This window comes from Oncorhynchus nerka, linkage group LG27, assembly GCF_034236695.1.
Source record: "Oncorhynchus nerka isolate Pitt River linkage group LG27, Oner_Uvic_2.0, whole genome shotgun sequence".
Taxonomy (NCBI): domain Eukaryota; kingdom Metazoa; phylum Chordata; class Actinopteri; order Salmoniformes; family Salmonidae; genus Oncorhynchus; species Oncorhynchus nerka.
This window is the reverse complement of record NC_088422.1, coordinates 24,565,646-24,582,776: the sequence shown is the minus strand read 5'-3', so window position 1 is coordinate 24,582,776 and position 17,131 is coordinate 24,565,646. Positions and strand designations below refer to the sequence as shown.

The window sequence follows — 17,131 nt, the reverse complement described above, 5'->3', positions numbered from 1 at the left end:
CCTACTTGGTCTACTTACTTTAGACAGAAACAAAAGTAGGGAGGTTGGTCGGGGAGGCTGGGTAAGCGCAATCAGTGATCGTCTAGCAATCCAAAGGTTGCGTGTCAGGGACAACTGGATCATTTTAGCTAACCTTTCCCCTTGTTCTAAACTGAACCCATTTCACCTAATCTGCTACGTAAATTATCCTAACCTTTGTCATTAGTTCCCCTAAATGCCAACGTAAATTCTCCCTGTAATTCCCACCCACGCACACACAGACAAAGACAAAGATTTACAAATATATAAGCAAACAGGTGCAGTTCAAACAATAAATATCTTTCTTCCAAAAAAGGAATAAGAAGAACAGTGACTGGCACCAAAACTCAGTTAATTATGTGCTTTCATATCATGTCAACGATGTACAGTATATTACCACATCACTGTCTGACAAATCTGCATCACAATCCTGGAAACTCCCTGTGAAATATGAAAGTAGTTTGCACAACAACCCTATTGGGGGTGTAAATGGATACCATCTGTTGCAGTTGCATCTGTCGGTGTTGTGTGGGAATAGTGCAGGTAGTGTGTCCTCATGGAACCACCATTATGCAGAATGACTCTGGTGAATGCTTTTAAGTAGCCTGTATTCTTTTGTATGAGAGGACTGCCCCCCTGTGGCCAAGTCTGACAAGTAATATTTACGGCCCAGTTCAAGAAAACGTGCATGTTGTTTCCCTGCAGTACTGTAGCTATTTTTCCCATGGTCAAATCAAATCTAAGAATTAACACTAAAAACCTCATAGCATTTAAACTACTACTACTACTACCACCATGTAGACTCCCCTTCACAGGTAGATGCTTCGACACTTTTGAGAATAAGAAGTGTGTGCACAGACAGGCAGTCATTTATATAAAGACACTGAGAAACATTGCTAAGGTGTGTTGAAAATAAACCGTATTATCCATGAATTATGGCCCATAATACTTATAGTATCACCTCTGACTGTATTCAAATCACATGGATATCAAACCAAATTTGCAGTAGGCTGCATAGAGTATTTAGGAGATTGACACACATGACCAGCCTTGGACCCACTCCCTGGACCAACTCCAATTTTAGTTTTTCAAACAGATTTGTTAATTATTTTATTTCAGCTAACTAAACAGTTTTTTCATGATTAGTTTCCATTTAAGTTTCCATTTTAGTTCACTATAACAATGTTGAACTAATGACCATTTCCTAATACATAACAGGAATCCAACACATAAAAGCCTTACGCAATTACAGGGGTGTTATTACGCTGCATGTCAGAACTTGTGAACTTTGAACAAGAGAACACAGATTAGTTGTGGCAGCATAAATTAGGTTACTCCAGCTCAAAGCCACAGCCATAGGACTACTTTCACTGTTTGCAAACTGCTGTTCAGGGGGGGTTGGCCAAACATCACTTTGGATTTAAGGCTACTTGCAGACTGTTTTTGGGGGGTGGTAAGTGTGTATGTGAATCAAATCTAGTTTAAAGTAACAGTTAAAGTAGTGGAATATCGGAATAGTTAAACCTGTTGTTGAAACAGTTTCTGATCTCAATACCTGGTGTTGAAAACATAGCATCATCAGACCTACAACGTTCTCAGATTAACCCATTGGAACTCATATCGATCTATGTTTACAGAGAATTATAGAATACCTATAAACTTATATAGAAGAACTATAAACTTGACTAGATTCAATAGCCTTTACACAATGTAAATGTCTAACATCTCAAGAAGCATCCTCACAAACATTTGTAGTTATACAAATCCATATAAAACTCAGCATCACCATTCAAATTAGATTAACTTCTTTGATTGAATATTTTCAGTGAGGTCTAACAAAGCTTTTTGTAAGGTATGTAAATAAAATAATCGTTTTTAAAGAGACGTTGTCATAGTAGCTCCCATCCTATACATATTTTGTGGTGCATCTGGGCTTTGCCAGTGGAAACAATTGTGTCACGTAACAAGCAAGCTTTACCAGACATAGAGAGAACTTGCACAACTTTAGAAGTAATGTGCCTGAAGGCTTGACAATGACTGGGAGAATTGTGACAGCATTGGAAGACTTCATAGCATTACACAGTGCCTCTACGTTTTCAATTGAACATTGACTACTTATTTACAGTAAGTGTAAAGATTTTTATTGTGTACATTTTTTTGTTGTCAAAAATGGTCTTTCGTTAACTAACACTCGCACTGACTCTTTCCCCCTTACTAGCTCTGACTTTGCTGATAGCTACTTTATTGAGGAAAATTTTACTTACTAGGACTGTGATATGTGAAGAAAGAACTCTCCGGGAAAAAGAAAGGTGGAGGTGTATGTTTCATGATTCACTACTCATGGTGTGATTGTGGTAACGTGCAGTAGAGGAACTCAAGTCCATTTGTTCTCCCAATCTGGAATACATCACCATCAAATGCTAATGCTGACTGCATTACCTTTTGAGATAATTTCTTCGGTCATCGTCACGGCATGTATATTACCCCCAAGCCGACACTGTGACGGCTCACAAGGAACTACACTGGACTTTGTGCAAACTGGAAACCGCATATCTTGAGGCTACATTTACTGTAACGACAAGACAGCCTACGGGGAAGAGGTTAAGACCATGGTGGAGTGGTGCCAGACAAATAACACCTCCTTCAATGTCAACAAAACGAAGGAGCTGATCGTGGACTTCAGGAGACAGCAGAGGGAGCACACTCCCATCCACATCAACAGGACCCGTAGTGGAGATGGTGAAAAGCTTCATGTTCCTCGGCATGCACATCACTGACAATCTGAAATGGTCCATTCTTACAGACAGTGTGGTGAAGAAGGCGCAACACCGCCTTTTCAACCTCAGGAGGCTGAAGAAATTCAGCTTGGCCCCTAAGACTATTACAAACTTCTACAGATGCACCATTGAGAGCATCCTGCTGGACTGTATCACCGCCTGGTACAGTAATTTCACCATCCTATACCGCAGAGCTCTCAAGAGGGTGGTGCGGTCAGCCGAACGCATTACTGGGGGCACACTGCTGTGTCACAGGAAGGCCAAGAAGATCATCAAGGACCTCAGCCATGACCTGTTCATCCCGAGACAGTACAGGTGCATTAAAGCCGGGACCAAGAAAATTAAAAACAATTTCTATCTCCAAGCCATCAGACTGTTAAATAGTCACCATTAGCCGGCATCTGCCCAGTACTCTGCCTTGGACCTTAGTCACTGTTAATAGCCAGCTACCACCTGGTACTCTACCCCACACCTTAGAGACTGCTGCGCTAATGTACATAGACATTAAACAATGGTCACTTTAATAATGTCTGCATACTATTTTACCCACTTCATATGTATATACTGTACAGCGCCTTCAGAAAGTATTCATACCCCTAACATTTTGTTGTTACAGTCTGAATTCAAAATTGATGAAATATATTTTCTTTCTCACCCATCTACACACAATACCCCATAATGACAAAATTAAAACATGTTTTTAGAAATTTTTACACATTTATTTAAAATAAAATGAAGAAATATACTATTTACACAAGTATTCACACCCCTGAGTGTGAATCACCTTTGACAACGATTACAGCTGTGAGTCTTTCTGGGTAAGTCTCTAAGAGCTTTGCACACCTGGATTGTACAATATTTGCACATTATTATTTTTTCAATTCTTTAAGCTCTTGGTTGTTGATCATTGCTAGACCGCCATTTTCAAGTCCCTTCCATGCGAGGCATTGGAAAACCTCCCTGGTCTTCGTGGTTGAATCTGTGTTTGAAATTCACTGCTCGACTAAGGGACCTTACAGATAATTGTATGTGTGGGGTACAGAGATGACATAGTCATAAAAAATTATGTTAAACACTTATTGCACACAGAGTGAGTCTATACATCTTCTGATTTAACTTGTTATTATGCTAATCTTTACCCCTGAACTTATTTAGACAAAGGGGTTGAACACTTATTGACATAAGACATTTCAGCTTAAAATGTTTTCTGAATTTGTAAAAATGTCTAAAAACATAATTCCACTTTGACATTATGGGGTATTGTGTGCAGGACAGTGACACAAAATCTCAATTTAATTCATTTTAAATTCAGGCTGTAACGCAACAAATTCTGAAAAAAGTCAAGGGGTGTGAATACTTTCTGAAGTACATGATTAACACATTACATTATTGATCAACACAGAAAATGTGTATTTTTCTACTAGCACTAGCACTAGAAATGACAACAACTACTTTATTGACTGAAAAAGTACTTTCTACAACTGTGATATGTGGTTGTCTCATCCAGCTATCTTAAAACCTATTTGGGATAGGGGGCAGCATTTTCACTTTTGGATGAATAGCGTGCCCAGAGTGAACTGCCTCCTACTCTGTCCCAGATGCGAATATACAGTATGCATATTATTATTAGTATTGGATAGAAAACACTCTGAAGTTTCTAACACTGTTTGAATGATGTCTGTGAGTATAACAGAACTCATATGGCAGGCAAAAACCTGAGAACCAGGAAGTGGGAAATCTGAGGTTTGTAGTTTTTAACTCAGCCCCCATTGAAGATACAGGGTGATATTAGTTATATTGCACTTCCAAAGGCTTACACTAGATGTCAACAGTATTTAGAACCTGTTTTGAGGATTCTACTCTGAAGGAGGGGCTCACAAGGGCTATTTGAGTGAGTGGTCCGGCAGAGTGCCACAGCCTCGGTCTGGCACGCTCGTGTGAAAGGTAGCTACGTTCCACTTCATTTGTACAGATAAAGGAACATTAATGAAGTTTTATGTTAAAAACTTCCTAAAGATTGATTCCATACTTAGTTTGGCATGTTTCTACGGGCTGTAACGGAACTTTTTTAACTTTTCGTCCGACGTTCGGCGCGACCTGAATGCGCTTTTGGATTTGTTTATCAAACGCCCTAAAAAAAGAAGATATTTGGACATAACTGATAGACATTATCAAACAAATCAAACATTTATGGTGGAACTGGGATTCCTGGGAGTGCATTCTGATGAAGATAATCAAAGGTAAGTGAATATTTAAAATGCTATTTCTGAGAAATATTGACTACCCAATATGGGTATCTTTTTGGCTGCTTTGTTGTCTAAAGGCTGTACTCTGATTATTGCATGGTTTGCTTTCTGATACAGCGGTTGCATTAAGGAGAAGTTTATCTAAAGTTCTGTGTATAATAGTCGTATCTTTATCAATGTTAATTATGAGTATTTCTGTAAATTGATGTGGCTCTCTGCACAATCACCGAATGTTTTAGAACTACTGAACGTAACGCGCCAATGTAAACTCAGATTTTTTAAATATGAACTTTATCAAACAAAACATACATGTATTGTGTAACATTAAGTCCTATGAGTGTTATCTGATGAAGATCATCAAAGGTTAGTGATTCATTTTATCTCTATTTCTGCTTTTTGTGACTCCTTTATTTGGCTGGAAAAATTGCTGTTTTTCTGTGAGTTGGTGGTGACCTAACATAATCGTTTGTGGTGCTTTCGCTGTAAATCCTGTTTGCATTCAGACACTGTGGCTGGATTAACAAAAAATGTATCTTTAAAATGGTGTAAAATACTTGTATGTGTGACAGGTTAAAGGAAATATTCATAGCCTGTTATACATTAAAAAGTATTTGTAAGTTCATTGTATGTGAGGATCTTAAAACATCTCAGGTTAAAAAGATCATGCATTCAGTATTAGTTGATAGAGATTGAAAACATTCATATTTGTGTTAAAGTTCAAATCCGTCAAGCGTACAAAGGGTACGAATTGTGAGAGTAATATGTAAACATTATATTGATTACTTTATTTTGTGGTGCCTAAAAGTGTTAATCTGTGATCTACGAAATGCTCTTAATCTATGAGCCTGAGATCGATTGCTCTGGTCTCCACCCATATTCCTGGGGAAATCGCGGTCACTCTCATGATTATTTCTCCCCTGTTTTCAGGTACGTTATTGATGATAAAAAAAGAGTAATTTAAATGTAATAACTCGCTAACATGTTAAGAGTGTTTAAGGTGTGTCTTAGTAACATCTTGAGGAAGTTAGAGTTAAGTTTGCAGGGAGTAATATGAGCCCTGCTCGGTTGTAGTGAAGAATAGCATCGTACTGAGAGTAGCTGACATTTTATGTCGATTGTGAATGAACATGTGCGTTGTTAATAAGATATTTTGCTGTGTTATTTGTATAATGGTTTTTCTGTTGTTTTGTAATGTGTTACTTTTGTAAAATTATTGAACTAAAAGTTGAATTGAGAAAACAACACCGTATCACTCTCGATTATTTCTCCCCTGTTTTCAGGGGCGTAACATATGCTTGAGGAATTTTAATTATGAGATTTTTGTTGTTTTGAATTTGGCACCCTGCACTTTCACTGGCTGTTGGGAGGGGGGGGGGGGTCCGCGAGCGGAACGCACTAATTGAATGCACTAATGCACTACTTGTAAGTCACTCTGAATAAGAGTGTCTGCTATGTGACTAAAATGTTAATGTAATTAAAACCTATTTATTAGGAAATAAGAGATGGAGTTGCTCTGTAACTAACTATTCTTCCTTTGTATCTTTTATCAAAGGATTCACCTAAGAGATGCATCAACCAGCCCTGGTCACGGTTGCTGTTCTGCTCTTCTCTCTCACCACTGTCTATGGGGGGAACGTGCTGGTCTTCCCATTGGAAGGAAGCCACTGGGTGAATATGAAAGTCCTCATCGAAGAGCTGCACTCCAGAGGCCATAGCATCACAGTGATTCGTCCAACCACCAACTGGTACATCAAGGAGAAATCCCCTCACTACTCGTGCATTACCATCCCAGTATCTGGTGGTGGAATTGTTGAGGAGGTCTTTAGTTTGTTTGTGACCAGAAAATTGCAGATCCAAAGGGAGGGTGGAAGTTTCTGGTCTCGTATGAGTCTGGAGCTTGAGGTGGCGAAGCAGATCTATGAGTTACACAAGGATTTGGTTGTAATGATGACTACGATATTCGAAGATGCCGAACTAATGCAATTGCTTCACGATGCAAACTATGACCTGGTTTTGACGGATCCTGCCATTGGTGGGGGAGTGTTTCTGGCTCACCGCATTGGTCTTCCTCTTGTCTTCAATGTCCGATGGACAGTCCTGGGCGAGGGTCACTTTACCATCGCCCCCTCGCCTCTCTCATATGTCCCATTGCCAGGAGCACTGTTGACAGACAAAATGACTTTTCAAGAGAGAGTCATAAATGTTCTGTTTTATCTTTTTACAAGGTTTCAATTTGCATACGTCATAGACCCTAACTACATTCCGTTCGTCCATCGTTACTTTGGCCCTGACGTTCACTACATGTCATTGTTCCAGGCAGCAGACATATGGCTCATGAGGAATGACTTTACCTTTGAGTTTCCGCGGCCTACCATGCCAAACGTGGTCTATATGGGCGGTTTCCAGTGCAAGCCCTCGAAGCCGCTTCCCCAGGACATGGAGGACTTTGTCCAGAAGTCCGGGGACCATGGGGTCATCATGATGTCCCTGGGGACCTTGGTGGGACAACTTCCTGAGGACATCGCTGAGGACATCGCAGCTGCTTTCGCCAAACTGCCTCAGAGGATTGTCTGGAGGCACACTGGGAAGAGGCCCACCTCTGTGGGCAACAACACCTTACTAGTGGATTGGCTCCCCCAGAACGACCTCCTTGGACATCCCAAGACCCGAGCCTTTGTTGCCCACGGCGGAACCAATGGAGTCCAGGAGGCCATCTACCATGGTGTCCCTATTATTGGCCTCCCGTTGGTCTTCGACCAGCATGATAACCTCAATAGGATGAGGGCTAAGGGAGTGGCTAAGATAGTGGACATCGCCACCGTAGACAGAGACATCTTCCTGGAGGCAGTGAAGGCTGTTCTCTATGAGCCGAACTACAGGGAGAACATGCAGAGGCTATCCAGGCTGCACAGGGACCAGCCCATGAAACCACTGGACCGCGCCATGTTCTGGATTGAGTTTGTCATGAGGAACAAAGGAGCGGCACATCTGAGGACAGAGTCTTATAAGATGTCCTGGTTCACCTACCACTCTGTTGACGTCATAGCCACACTACTGGCCATTGTGTTGCTCATAATGCTGGTTAGCACTTTAGCTGTAAGGTTTTTGTGGCATAAGGTGTTTTGTAGGAGGAAAGTGAAACATGAATGATATCGATGTATTAATGAATATTAATATATTATCAAATTATCATTAATAAAATATTAAAAATATTATTTGATGGTATCCTTCCTAACATCAATAAGAATGTCACACTCCTTAATGTGGGTATTTGAAACAATACAGTTGGTTACTTTTGGTAATATATCTTTGCATTCCATTTTTTAAATGTCACCCTCACATTAAGTATTGTACTCCAAATTTGATATTACTGTATGTTGTAAATGTTGTACTACAGCCCAAAAAGTCACTTGGGTTGAGAGAGAGAGAAAGAGAGGAGGAGGTCTCTGATAGGTGACAAGAGCTGATAAAACTCCTGGATCTGATTACAAATAGTTATTACATTTGTATAACAAGGCCAAAGAACCGTGTGTATGACGTCCATGTGTGCATGTGGGTTTGTGTGTCCAGAGCATAGCCTCACCTCCCAGGGGATGTGTCCATGTTACCAGCTGTGGTACCGTGCTGTGGTACCAGCTGTGGTTTAGCAGTATGCTGCATCTCAGTTTCAGCTCTTCCTTAAACTCACCTTGAAGTTTAGGAAAGGCAGAGGTAAGTAACGCATAGGTAGACAACGAGTTAAGGTTAGTGAGACAAAGGACTGTAGGTAGGCTCGTAGGTAGGCTAAAGCTTGTAAAGACTTCTACGACAATTTTGTTATCTGATTTATAGCAACTGAAATCAAAATAACTTCAATAGAATGCAGGGTTGCTGCATGCAAATCACTTGAGTAAAAATATAAAATAATTCAAATTCATAAATTATTTATACATTATTTAGCTCTATGAACCCGAGGTCGCTACTTCACTTTTTTTTTAAACCTAAAATGCTCAGTAGACCACATACTGGTCCACATGGTTGGCTATGTGGCCTGCTGAGCAGGCTCAGTTCAAGAAAACCTGCATGTTGTTTCCCTGCAGTACTGTAACTATTTTTCACATGGTCAAATAAAATCTAAGAATTAACACTAAAAACCTCATAGCATTTATACTACTACTACCATGTAGACCAGGGGTCCCCAAACTTTTTCCTGTGAGGGCCACATAACTTTTCCCTTCTCTGATGGGGGGCCGGTGTCAGTTTGTAACAGAAAAAGTGTGACGATCGTAGGGGAGCTTAAAAAATTTATTGTTTTCCAGAAAGCCACACATAACCAAATAACCCTTTCCAGGTTCTTTACAGAAAAAAAGTCAGGAAACAAATAATAACACTATTAATGAAATAAATAATAACTAAATAACCCTCTCTGAGTTCTTCACAGAAAAAACAGGAAATAAATAATAACTAAATAACTCTCTCTGGGTTCTTCATAGAAAAAAAAGCCATGGAACATTAACTTTCTGTCGTGCCATGCACAATCTTAACAGATAAAAGTTCAGCTCAGTTGTCAGAGCAGAATCTCTCTGACACATATGAGCAGTCTCTTAAAGTTCTTGTGTTCCTTCCTTATAATCCTTTTGTAGGTTCCAGTAGGCTTGTAGACACCGCTGTTTGCAGCTCTCTCTCATCAACTTCCCTGTGAAAACCACAAAAGAAGCAGGTTGAGAAACTGAACTAAGTGATACAGCACCTACACAGCACAATACATTTCACTACCAGTATGGTTGTAAAGATGGATTTTATCCCAGTAGATTTTATTATGATTATATTTGTTTATGCTCAGAATGACTCATTCAAGTCAGAAAAGTGAGCTTACCTATGTATGTTCATCAGTGTGAACTGTGGGCCTGCATCTGGCTGGTGAGAAGTTGAATATCAGGTTCCATTCTAGTTACAGCCAGTCTCAAGCACTGATGCAAATGTTCATCTGTCAATCTTGATCTCATCGGGGTTTTCAGCAGTTTCATGCGAGAAAAGGTTTTCTCGCAGATATACGTGCTGCCAAAAACTGTGGACATTTTCATTGCGTGTTTTTTGATGTTTGGATATGTGTCGTTTGGGAGGGCGGCATAGAAGTCAATGAGACTGTTGGGCTTGAATGCGTCTTTCAGAACATCACAGTTCTGTAACTCAGCCAACTCAAACTGATATGAAGGCTGGGCTTCATCAATATCGGCAACAAAGGGGTTCTGAAAAAGACGGATTTCTTTTGCATGTACATGTAGTTCACTGAATCGCACACCGAACTCCGCCTTCAGCATTTCCAGTGCTTCCACGCACTTTTCAGCTGGGAACGGGACCGCTGGGTTCTCTGTCGACAGGTTTTGGGTAGCAGGAAGATAGACGAAGTTGCGCTTTTTCACTTGTTCCAAAAGCAGCGCTAATTTCACCTCAAATGCTTTTATGTGTGAATACATGTCGCAAATGAGTTTCCCCTCGCCTTGTAGCTGCAAGTTAAGGCTGTTAAGTATTTCTGTCACGTCTGTTAAAAATGCGAGGTGCCATTTCCATTCTGGGTCGATCAGCTCTGGGACCGTTTTGTCTTTTAAATGAAGAAATGCGTTAATTTCGGGTAGCAGCTCGTAAAAACGCCTCAAAACTCTGCCCCGGCTCAGCCATCGGACCTCTGTGTAGTACAGCACATCTCCGTGCGTAGACTCCAGTTCAGACAGGAATTCTTGGAACTGCCTGTGTTTAAGTCCCTTTGCTCTGATGAAGTTTATGCACGACACCACAACCTTCATTACAGAATCCCACTTCAACACTTTGCAGCACAGTGCTTGCTGGTGAATTAGGCAGTGGACTCGTAGCGGGGCGGTGAGACCCCTTTTTTCCAACTCCCGGTTCATGCGTCCTATTAGACCGCGAGTTTCGCCCACCATGCTAGGAGCCCCGTCAGTCGTGATGCTAGCTAGCTTTGACCAGTCCAGGTCCAACTTCTCCATGGTTTGGCACACTTTGTCAAAAATATCCTCTCCCGTTGTAGTCCCTTTGAGACTTTGGAGGGCTGCCAGCTCCTCGCATATCTCAAAGTTTGCGCTAACTCCACGAATAAAAATGAGCAGTTGCGCTGTGTCTTGCACGTCCGTGCTCTCATCCAGTGCTAATGAAAAAAAAGTCAAATTCTTTCGTCTTCTGCTGCAGCTGGGCATATACATTACTCCCGATTTCTTCAACGCGTCTGGTGATTGTACTCGCCGACAGACTTACGGCATTAAATGCATCTTTCTTCTCGGGACACACCTCCTCCGCGACAGCATCCATACATTTCTTAACAAACTGTCAGTGAAAGGCTTACCGCTTCTTGCTATCAGTTTAGCAACCCGAAAGCTGGCCCGAACGGATGCCTGGTTCAGCTGAGCTTGGCGTACAAATGTATTCTGCTGAGATAGTAGTCCACTTTTTAGCTTTGAGAGTTTGTCTGCTCGTATTTGGCCTTGCAAGCTATCATACTTGTCTTTGTGACGGGATTCATAGTGTCGGCGAAGATTGTATTCTTTGAATACCGCCACCGTCTCTTGACAGATGAGACAAACAGCCTTTTCTTTGCATTGAACAAAAAAAAAAATGTTTGTCCACTGCAGGTTAAATACCCTGCATTCTGAATCAATTTTTCTCTTACCTAACCTTTTCGCCATTATTCCGTTCTCTCTTTGACAGGGCCGGGCCTAGGATTTTTTTTCTGGAGGCCAAATAGGAAAAAAATTCGATAGCGTCTCTGGTATTGTTCAGAGGGCCGGGCCAAATGTGCTGACGGGCCGTAGTTTGGTGACCACTGATGTAGACTCTCCTTCACAGGTAGAAGCTTCCACACTTTACAGAATGTCACGGTCCCTCTCCTTGTTCGGGCGGCGTTCGGCAGTCGACGTCACCGGTCTTCTAGCCATCGCTGCTCCACCTTTTCATTTTCCATTTGTTTTGTCTTGTTTTCCCGCACACCTGGTTTACATCGTCATTAATCTAAGTGTATATTATCCTCTGTTCCCCCCATGTCCTTGTGTGGTATTGTTTGTTGTAAAGTGTACGTGCACTAGACTGGTTTGCGACGGGTTATTTCGACCCGCATTTTGTCGTTCTGGGTACAGTGTGTTTTGCTTTAGTAAAGTACTCCGGTTGTTACCCATTTCTGCTGTCCTGCGCCTGACTTCACTGCAGCCAGTTACACACCTTTTACACAGAGCGTCTGCTAAATGACTTAAATGTAAATGTGTGTGCAGACAGGCAGTCATTTATATAAAAACACTGAAAACATTGCTAAGGTGTGTTGAAAACAGACCATAATATCCATTAATTATGGCCCATAATAGTTATTGTATCACATCTGACTGTATTCAAATGACATGGATATCAAACCAAATTTGCAGTAGGCTGCATAGAGTACTTAGGAGAATGACACACATGACCAACCTTGGACCCACTATCTGGACCAATTCCAATTTTAGTTTTTCAAACAGATTTGTTAATTATTTTATTTCAGTTTACTAAACAGTTTTTTCATGATTAGTTTCAATTTAAGTTTCCTTTTTAGTTCACTATAACAATGTTGAACTAATGACCATTTCCTAATACATAACAGGAATCTAACACATAAAAGCCTTACGCAATTACAGGGGTGTTATTTCGCTGCATGTCAGAACTTGTGAACTTTGAACAAGAGAACACAGATTATCTGTGGCAGCATAAATTAGGTTACTCCAGCTCAAAGCCACAGCCATAGGACTACTTTCACTGTTTGCAAACTGCTGTTCAGGGGGGGTTGGCCAAACATCACTTTGGATTTAAGGCTACTTGCAGACTGGGATTTTTTGGGCAAGTGTTTATGTGAATAAAATCTTGTTTAAAGTAACAGTTAAAGTAGTGGAAAATCGGAATAGTTAAACCTGTTGTTGAAACAGTTTCTGATCTCAGTATCTGGTGTTGAAAACATAGCATCATCAGACCTACAACGTTCTCAGATTAACCCATTGGAACTCATATTGATCTATGTTTACAGAGAATTATAGAATACCTATAAACTTATATAGAAGAACTATGAACTTGACTTGATTCAATAGCATTTACACAACATAAATGTCTAACATCTCAAGAAGCATCCTCCACAAACATTTGTAGTTTTTCAGTGAGGTCTAACAAAGCTTTTTGTAAGGTATGTAAACAAAATAATAGTTTTTAAAGAGATGTTGTCAGAGTAGCTCCCATCCTATACATATTTTGTGGTGCATCTGGGCTTTGCCAGTGGAAACAATTGTGTCACGTAACAAGCAAGCTTTACCAGACATAAGAGAGAACTTGCACAACGTTAGAAGTAATGTGCCTGAAGGCTTGACAATGACTGGGAGAATTGTGACAGCATTGGAAGACTTCATAGCATTACACAGTGCCTCTACGTTTTCAATTGAACATTGACTACTTATTTACAGTAAGTATAAAGATTTTTGTTGTGTACATTTTTTTGTCAATTGTCTTTCGTTAACTAACACTCGCACTGACTCTTTCCCCCTTACTAGCTGTGACTTTGCTGATAGCTACGTTATTGAGGAAAAATGTATCAAATCAAATTTTATTTGTCACATACACATGGTTAGCAGATGTTAATGCGAGTGTAGCGAAATGCTTGTGCTTCTAGTTCCGACAATGCAGTAATAACCAACAAGTAATCTAACTAACAATTCCAAAACTACTGTCTTATACACAGTGTAAGGGGATAAAGAATATGTACATAAGGATATATGAATGAGTGATGGTACATAGCAGCATAGGCAAGATACAGTAGATGGTATCGAGTACAGTATATACATATGAGATGAGTATGTAAACAAAGTGGCATAGTTAAAGTGGCTAGTGATACATGTATTACATAAGGATGCAGTCGATGATATAGAGTACATTATATACGTATGCATATGAGATGAATAATGTAGGGTAAGTAACATTATATAAGGTAGCATTGTTTAAAGTGGCTAGTGATATATTTACATAATTTCCCATCAATTCCCATTATTAAAGTGGCTGGAGTTGAGTCAGTGTCAGTGTGTTGGCAGCAGCCACTCAATGTTAGTGGTGGCTGTTTAACAGTCTGATGGCCTTGAGATAGAAGCTGTTTTTCAGTCTCTCGGTCCCAGCTTTGATGCACCTGTACTGACCTCGCCTTCTGGATGATAGCGGGGTGAACAGGCAGTGGCTCGGGTGGTTGATGTCCTTGATGATCTTTATGGCCTTCCTGTAACATCGGGTGGTGTAGGTGTCCTGGAGGGCAGGTAGTTTGCCCCCGGTGATGCATTGTGCAGACCTCACTACCCTCTGGAGAGCCTTACGGTTGAGGGCGGAGCAGTTGCCGTACCAGGCGGTGATACAGCCCGCCAGGATGCTCTCGATTGTGCATCTGTAGAAGTTTGTGAGTGCTTTTGGTGACAAGCCAAATTTCTTCAGCCTCCTGAGGTTGAAGAGGCGCTGCTGCGCCTTCTTCACGATGCTGTCTGTGTGAGTGGACCAATTCAGTTTGTCTGTGATGTGTATGCCGAGGAACTTAAAACTTGCTACCCTCTCCACTACTGTTCCATACGTACTTACTAGGACTGTGATATGTGAAGAAAGAACTCTCCGGGAAAAAGAAAGGTGGAGGTGTATGTTTCATGATTCACTACTCATGGTGTGATTGTGGTAAAACGTGCAGTAGAGGAACTCAAGTCCATTTGTTCTCCCAATCTGGAATACATCACCATCAAATGCTGACTGCATTACCTTCTGAGATCATTTCTTCGGTCATCGTCACGGCCGTGTATATTAACCCCAAGCCGACACTGTGACGGCTCACAAGGAACTACACTGGACTTTGTGCAAACTGGAAACCGCATATCTTGAGGCTACATTTACTGTAACGACAAGACAGCCTACGGGGAAGAGGTTAAGACCATGGTGGAGTGGTGCCAGACAAATAACACCTCCTTCAATGTCAACAAAACGAAGGAGCTGATCGTGGACTTCAGGAGACAGCAGAGGGAGCACACTCCCATCCACATCAACAGGACCCGTAGTGGAGATGGTGAAAAGCTTCATGTTCCTCGGCATGCACATCACTGACAATCTGAAATGGTCCATTCTTACAGACAGTGTGGTGAAGAAGGCGCAACAGTAAATTATCCTAACCTTTGTCATTAGTTCCCCTAAATGCCAACGCAAATTCTCCCTGTAATTCCCACCCACGCACACACAAAGACACAGACAAAGATTTACAAATATATATATCTTTCTTCCAAAAAAGGAATAAGAAGAACAGTGACTGGCACCAAAACTCAGTTAATTATGTGCTTTCATATCATGTCAACGATGTACAGTATATTACCACATCACTGTCTGACAAATCTGCATCACAATCCTGGAAACTCCCTGTGAAATATGAAAGTAATTTGCACAACAACCCTATTGGGGGTGTAAATTGATACATCTCTTGCAGTTGCATCTGTCGGTGTTGTGTGGGAATAGTGCAGGTAGTGTGTCCTCATGGAACCACCATTATGCAGAATAACTCTGGTGAATGCTTTTAAGTAGCCTGTATTCTTTTGTATGAGAGGAATGCCCCCCTGTGGCCAAGTCTGACAAGTAATATTTACGGCTCAGTTCAAGAAAACGTGCATGTTGTTTCCCTGCAGTACTGTAGCTATTTTTCCCATGGTCAAATCAAATCTAAGAATTAACACTAAAAACCTCATAGCATTTAAACTACTACTACTACTACCACCATGTAGACTCCCCTTCACAGGTAGATGCTTCCACACTTTTCAGAATAAGAAGTGTGTGCACAGACAGGCAGTCATTTATATAAAGACACTGAGAAACATTGCTGATGTGTTTTGAAAACAGACCGTATTATCCATGAATTATGGCCCATAATACTTATAGTATCACCTCTGACTGTATTCAAATGACATGGATATCAAACCAAATTTGCAGTAGGCTGCATAGAGTACTTAGGAGAATGACACACATGACCAGCCTTGGACCCACTCCCTGGACCAACTCCAATTTTAGTTTTTCAAACAGATTTGTTAATTATTTTATTTCAGCTAACTAAACAGTTTTTTCATGATTAGTTTCCATTTAAGTTTCCATTTTAGTTCACTATAACAATGTTGAACTAATGACCATTTCCTAATACATAACAGGAATCCAACACATAAAAGCCTTACGCAATTACAGGGGTGTTATTACGCTGCATGTCAGAACTTGTGAACTTTGAACAAGAGAACACAGATTAGTTGTGGCAGCATAAATTAGGTTACTCCAGCTCAAAGCCACAGCCATAGGACTACTTTCACTGTTTGCAAACTGCTGTTCAGGGGGGGTTGGCCAAACATCACTTTGGATTTAAGGCTACTTGCAGACTGTTTTTGGGGGGTGGTAAGTGTGTATGTGAATCAAATCTAGTTTAAAGTAACAGTTAAAGTAGTGGAATATCGGAATAGTTAAACCTGTTGTTGAAACAGTTTCTGATCTCAGTATCTGGTGTTGAAAACATAGCATCATCAGACCTACAACATTCTCAGATTAACCCATTGGTACTCATATCGATCTATGTTTACAGAGAATTATAGAATACCTATAAACTTATGTAGAAGAACTATAAACTTGACTAGATTCAATAGCCTTTACACAACATAAATGTCTAACATCTCAAGAAGCATCCTCCACAAACATTTGTAGTTATACAAATCCATATAAAACTCAGCATCACCATTCAAATTAGATTAACTTATTTCATTGAATATTTTCATTGAGGTCTAACAAAGCTTTTTGTAAGGTATGTAAACAAAAGAATCGTTTTTATAGAGACGTTGTCAGAGTAGCTCCCATCCTATACATATTTTGTGGTGCATCTGGGCTTTGCCAGTGGAAACAATTGTGTCACGTAACAAGCAAGCTTTACCAGACATAGAGAGAACTTGCACAACTTTAGAAGTAATGTGCCTGAAGGCTTGACAATGACTGGGAGAATTGTGACAGCATTGGAAGACTTCATAGCATTACACAGTGCCTCTACATTTTCAATTGAAC

General features: G+C 40.6%; 2 protein-coding genes across 6 annotated transcripts; one reads left to right on the top strand and one right to left on the bottom strand.

The window, feature by feature from the left end:
• The first annotated feature begins 1,189 nt into the window (after positions 1-1,189).
• Positions 1,190-8,347, top strand: LOC115111429 (UDP-glucuronosyltransferase 2A1-like). Of its 5 annotated transcripts, XM_065011485.1 has the most exons (3): positions 1,488-2,142; positions 2,237-5,968; positions 6,594-8,347. In XM_065011485.1, exon 3 carries the CDS (start codon positions 6,608-6,610, stop codon positions 8,189-8,191), a length of 1,584 nt encoding a protein of 527 aa, XP_064867557.1. In that variant the 5' UTR covers positions 1,488-2,142; positions 2,237-5,968; positions 6,594-6,607; the 3' UTR covers positions 8,192-8,347. The 5 variants fall into 5 exon arrangements, with proteins under 5 accessions (XP_064867558.1, XP_064867555.1, XP_064867557.1 ...); XM_065011486.1 differs by lacking the exons at positions 1,488-2,142; positions 2,237-5,968 and adding an exon at positions 1,190-1,479; XM_065011483.1 differs by lacking the exons at positions 1,488-2,142; positions 2,237-5,968 and adding an exon at positions 1,193-1,471.
• A 919-nt stretch (positions 8,348-9,266) lies between these two features.
• LOC135565287 (general transcription factor II-I repeat domain-containing protein 2-like) lies at positions 9,267-11,877 on the bottom strand. Its single transcript, XM_065011488.1, has 2 exons — positions 9,897-11,877; positions 9,267-9,716 (listed from the first exon to the last, which is right to left on the bottom strand). Exon 1 carries the CDS (start codon positions 11,236-11,238, stop codon positions 9,910-9,912), a length of 1,329 nt encoding a protein of 442 aa, XP_064867560.1. The 5' UTR covers positions 11,239-11,877; the 3' UTR covers positions 9,267-9,716; positions 9,897-9,909.
• Positions 11,878-17,131: the final 5,254 nt, after the last annotated feature.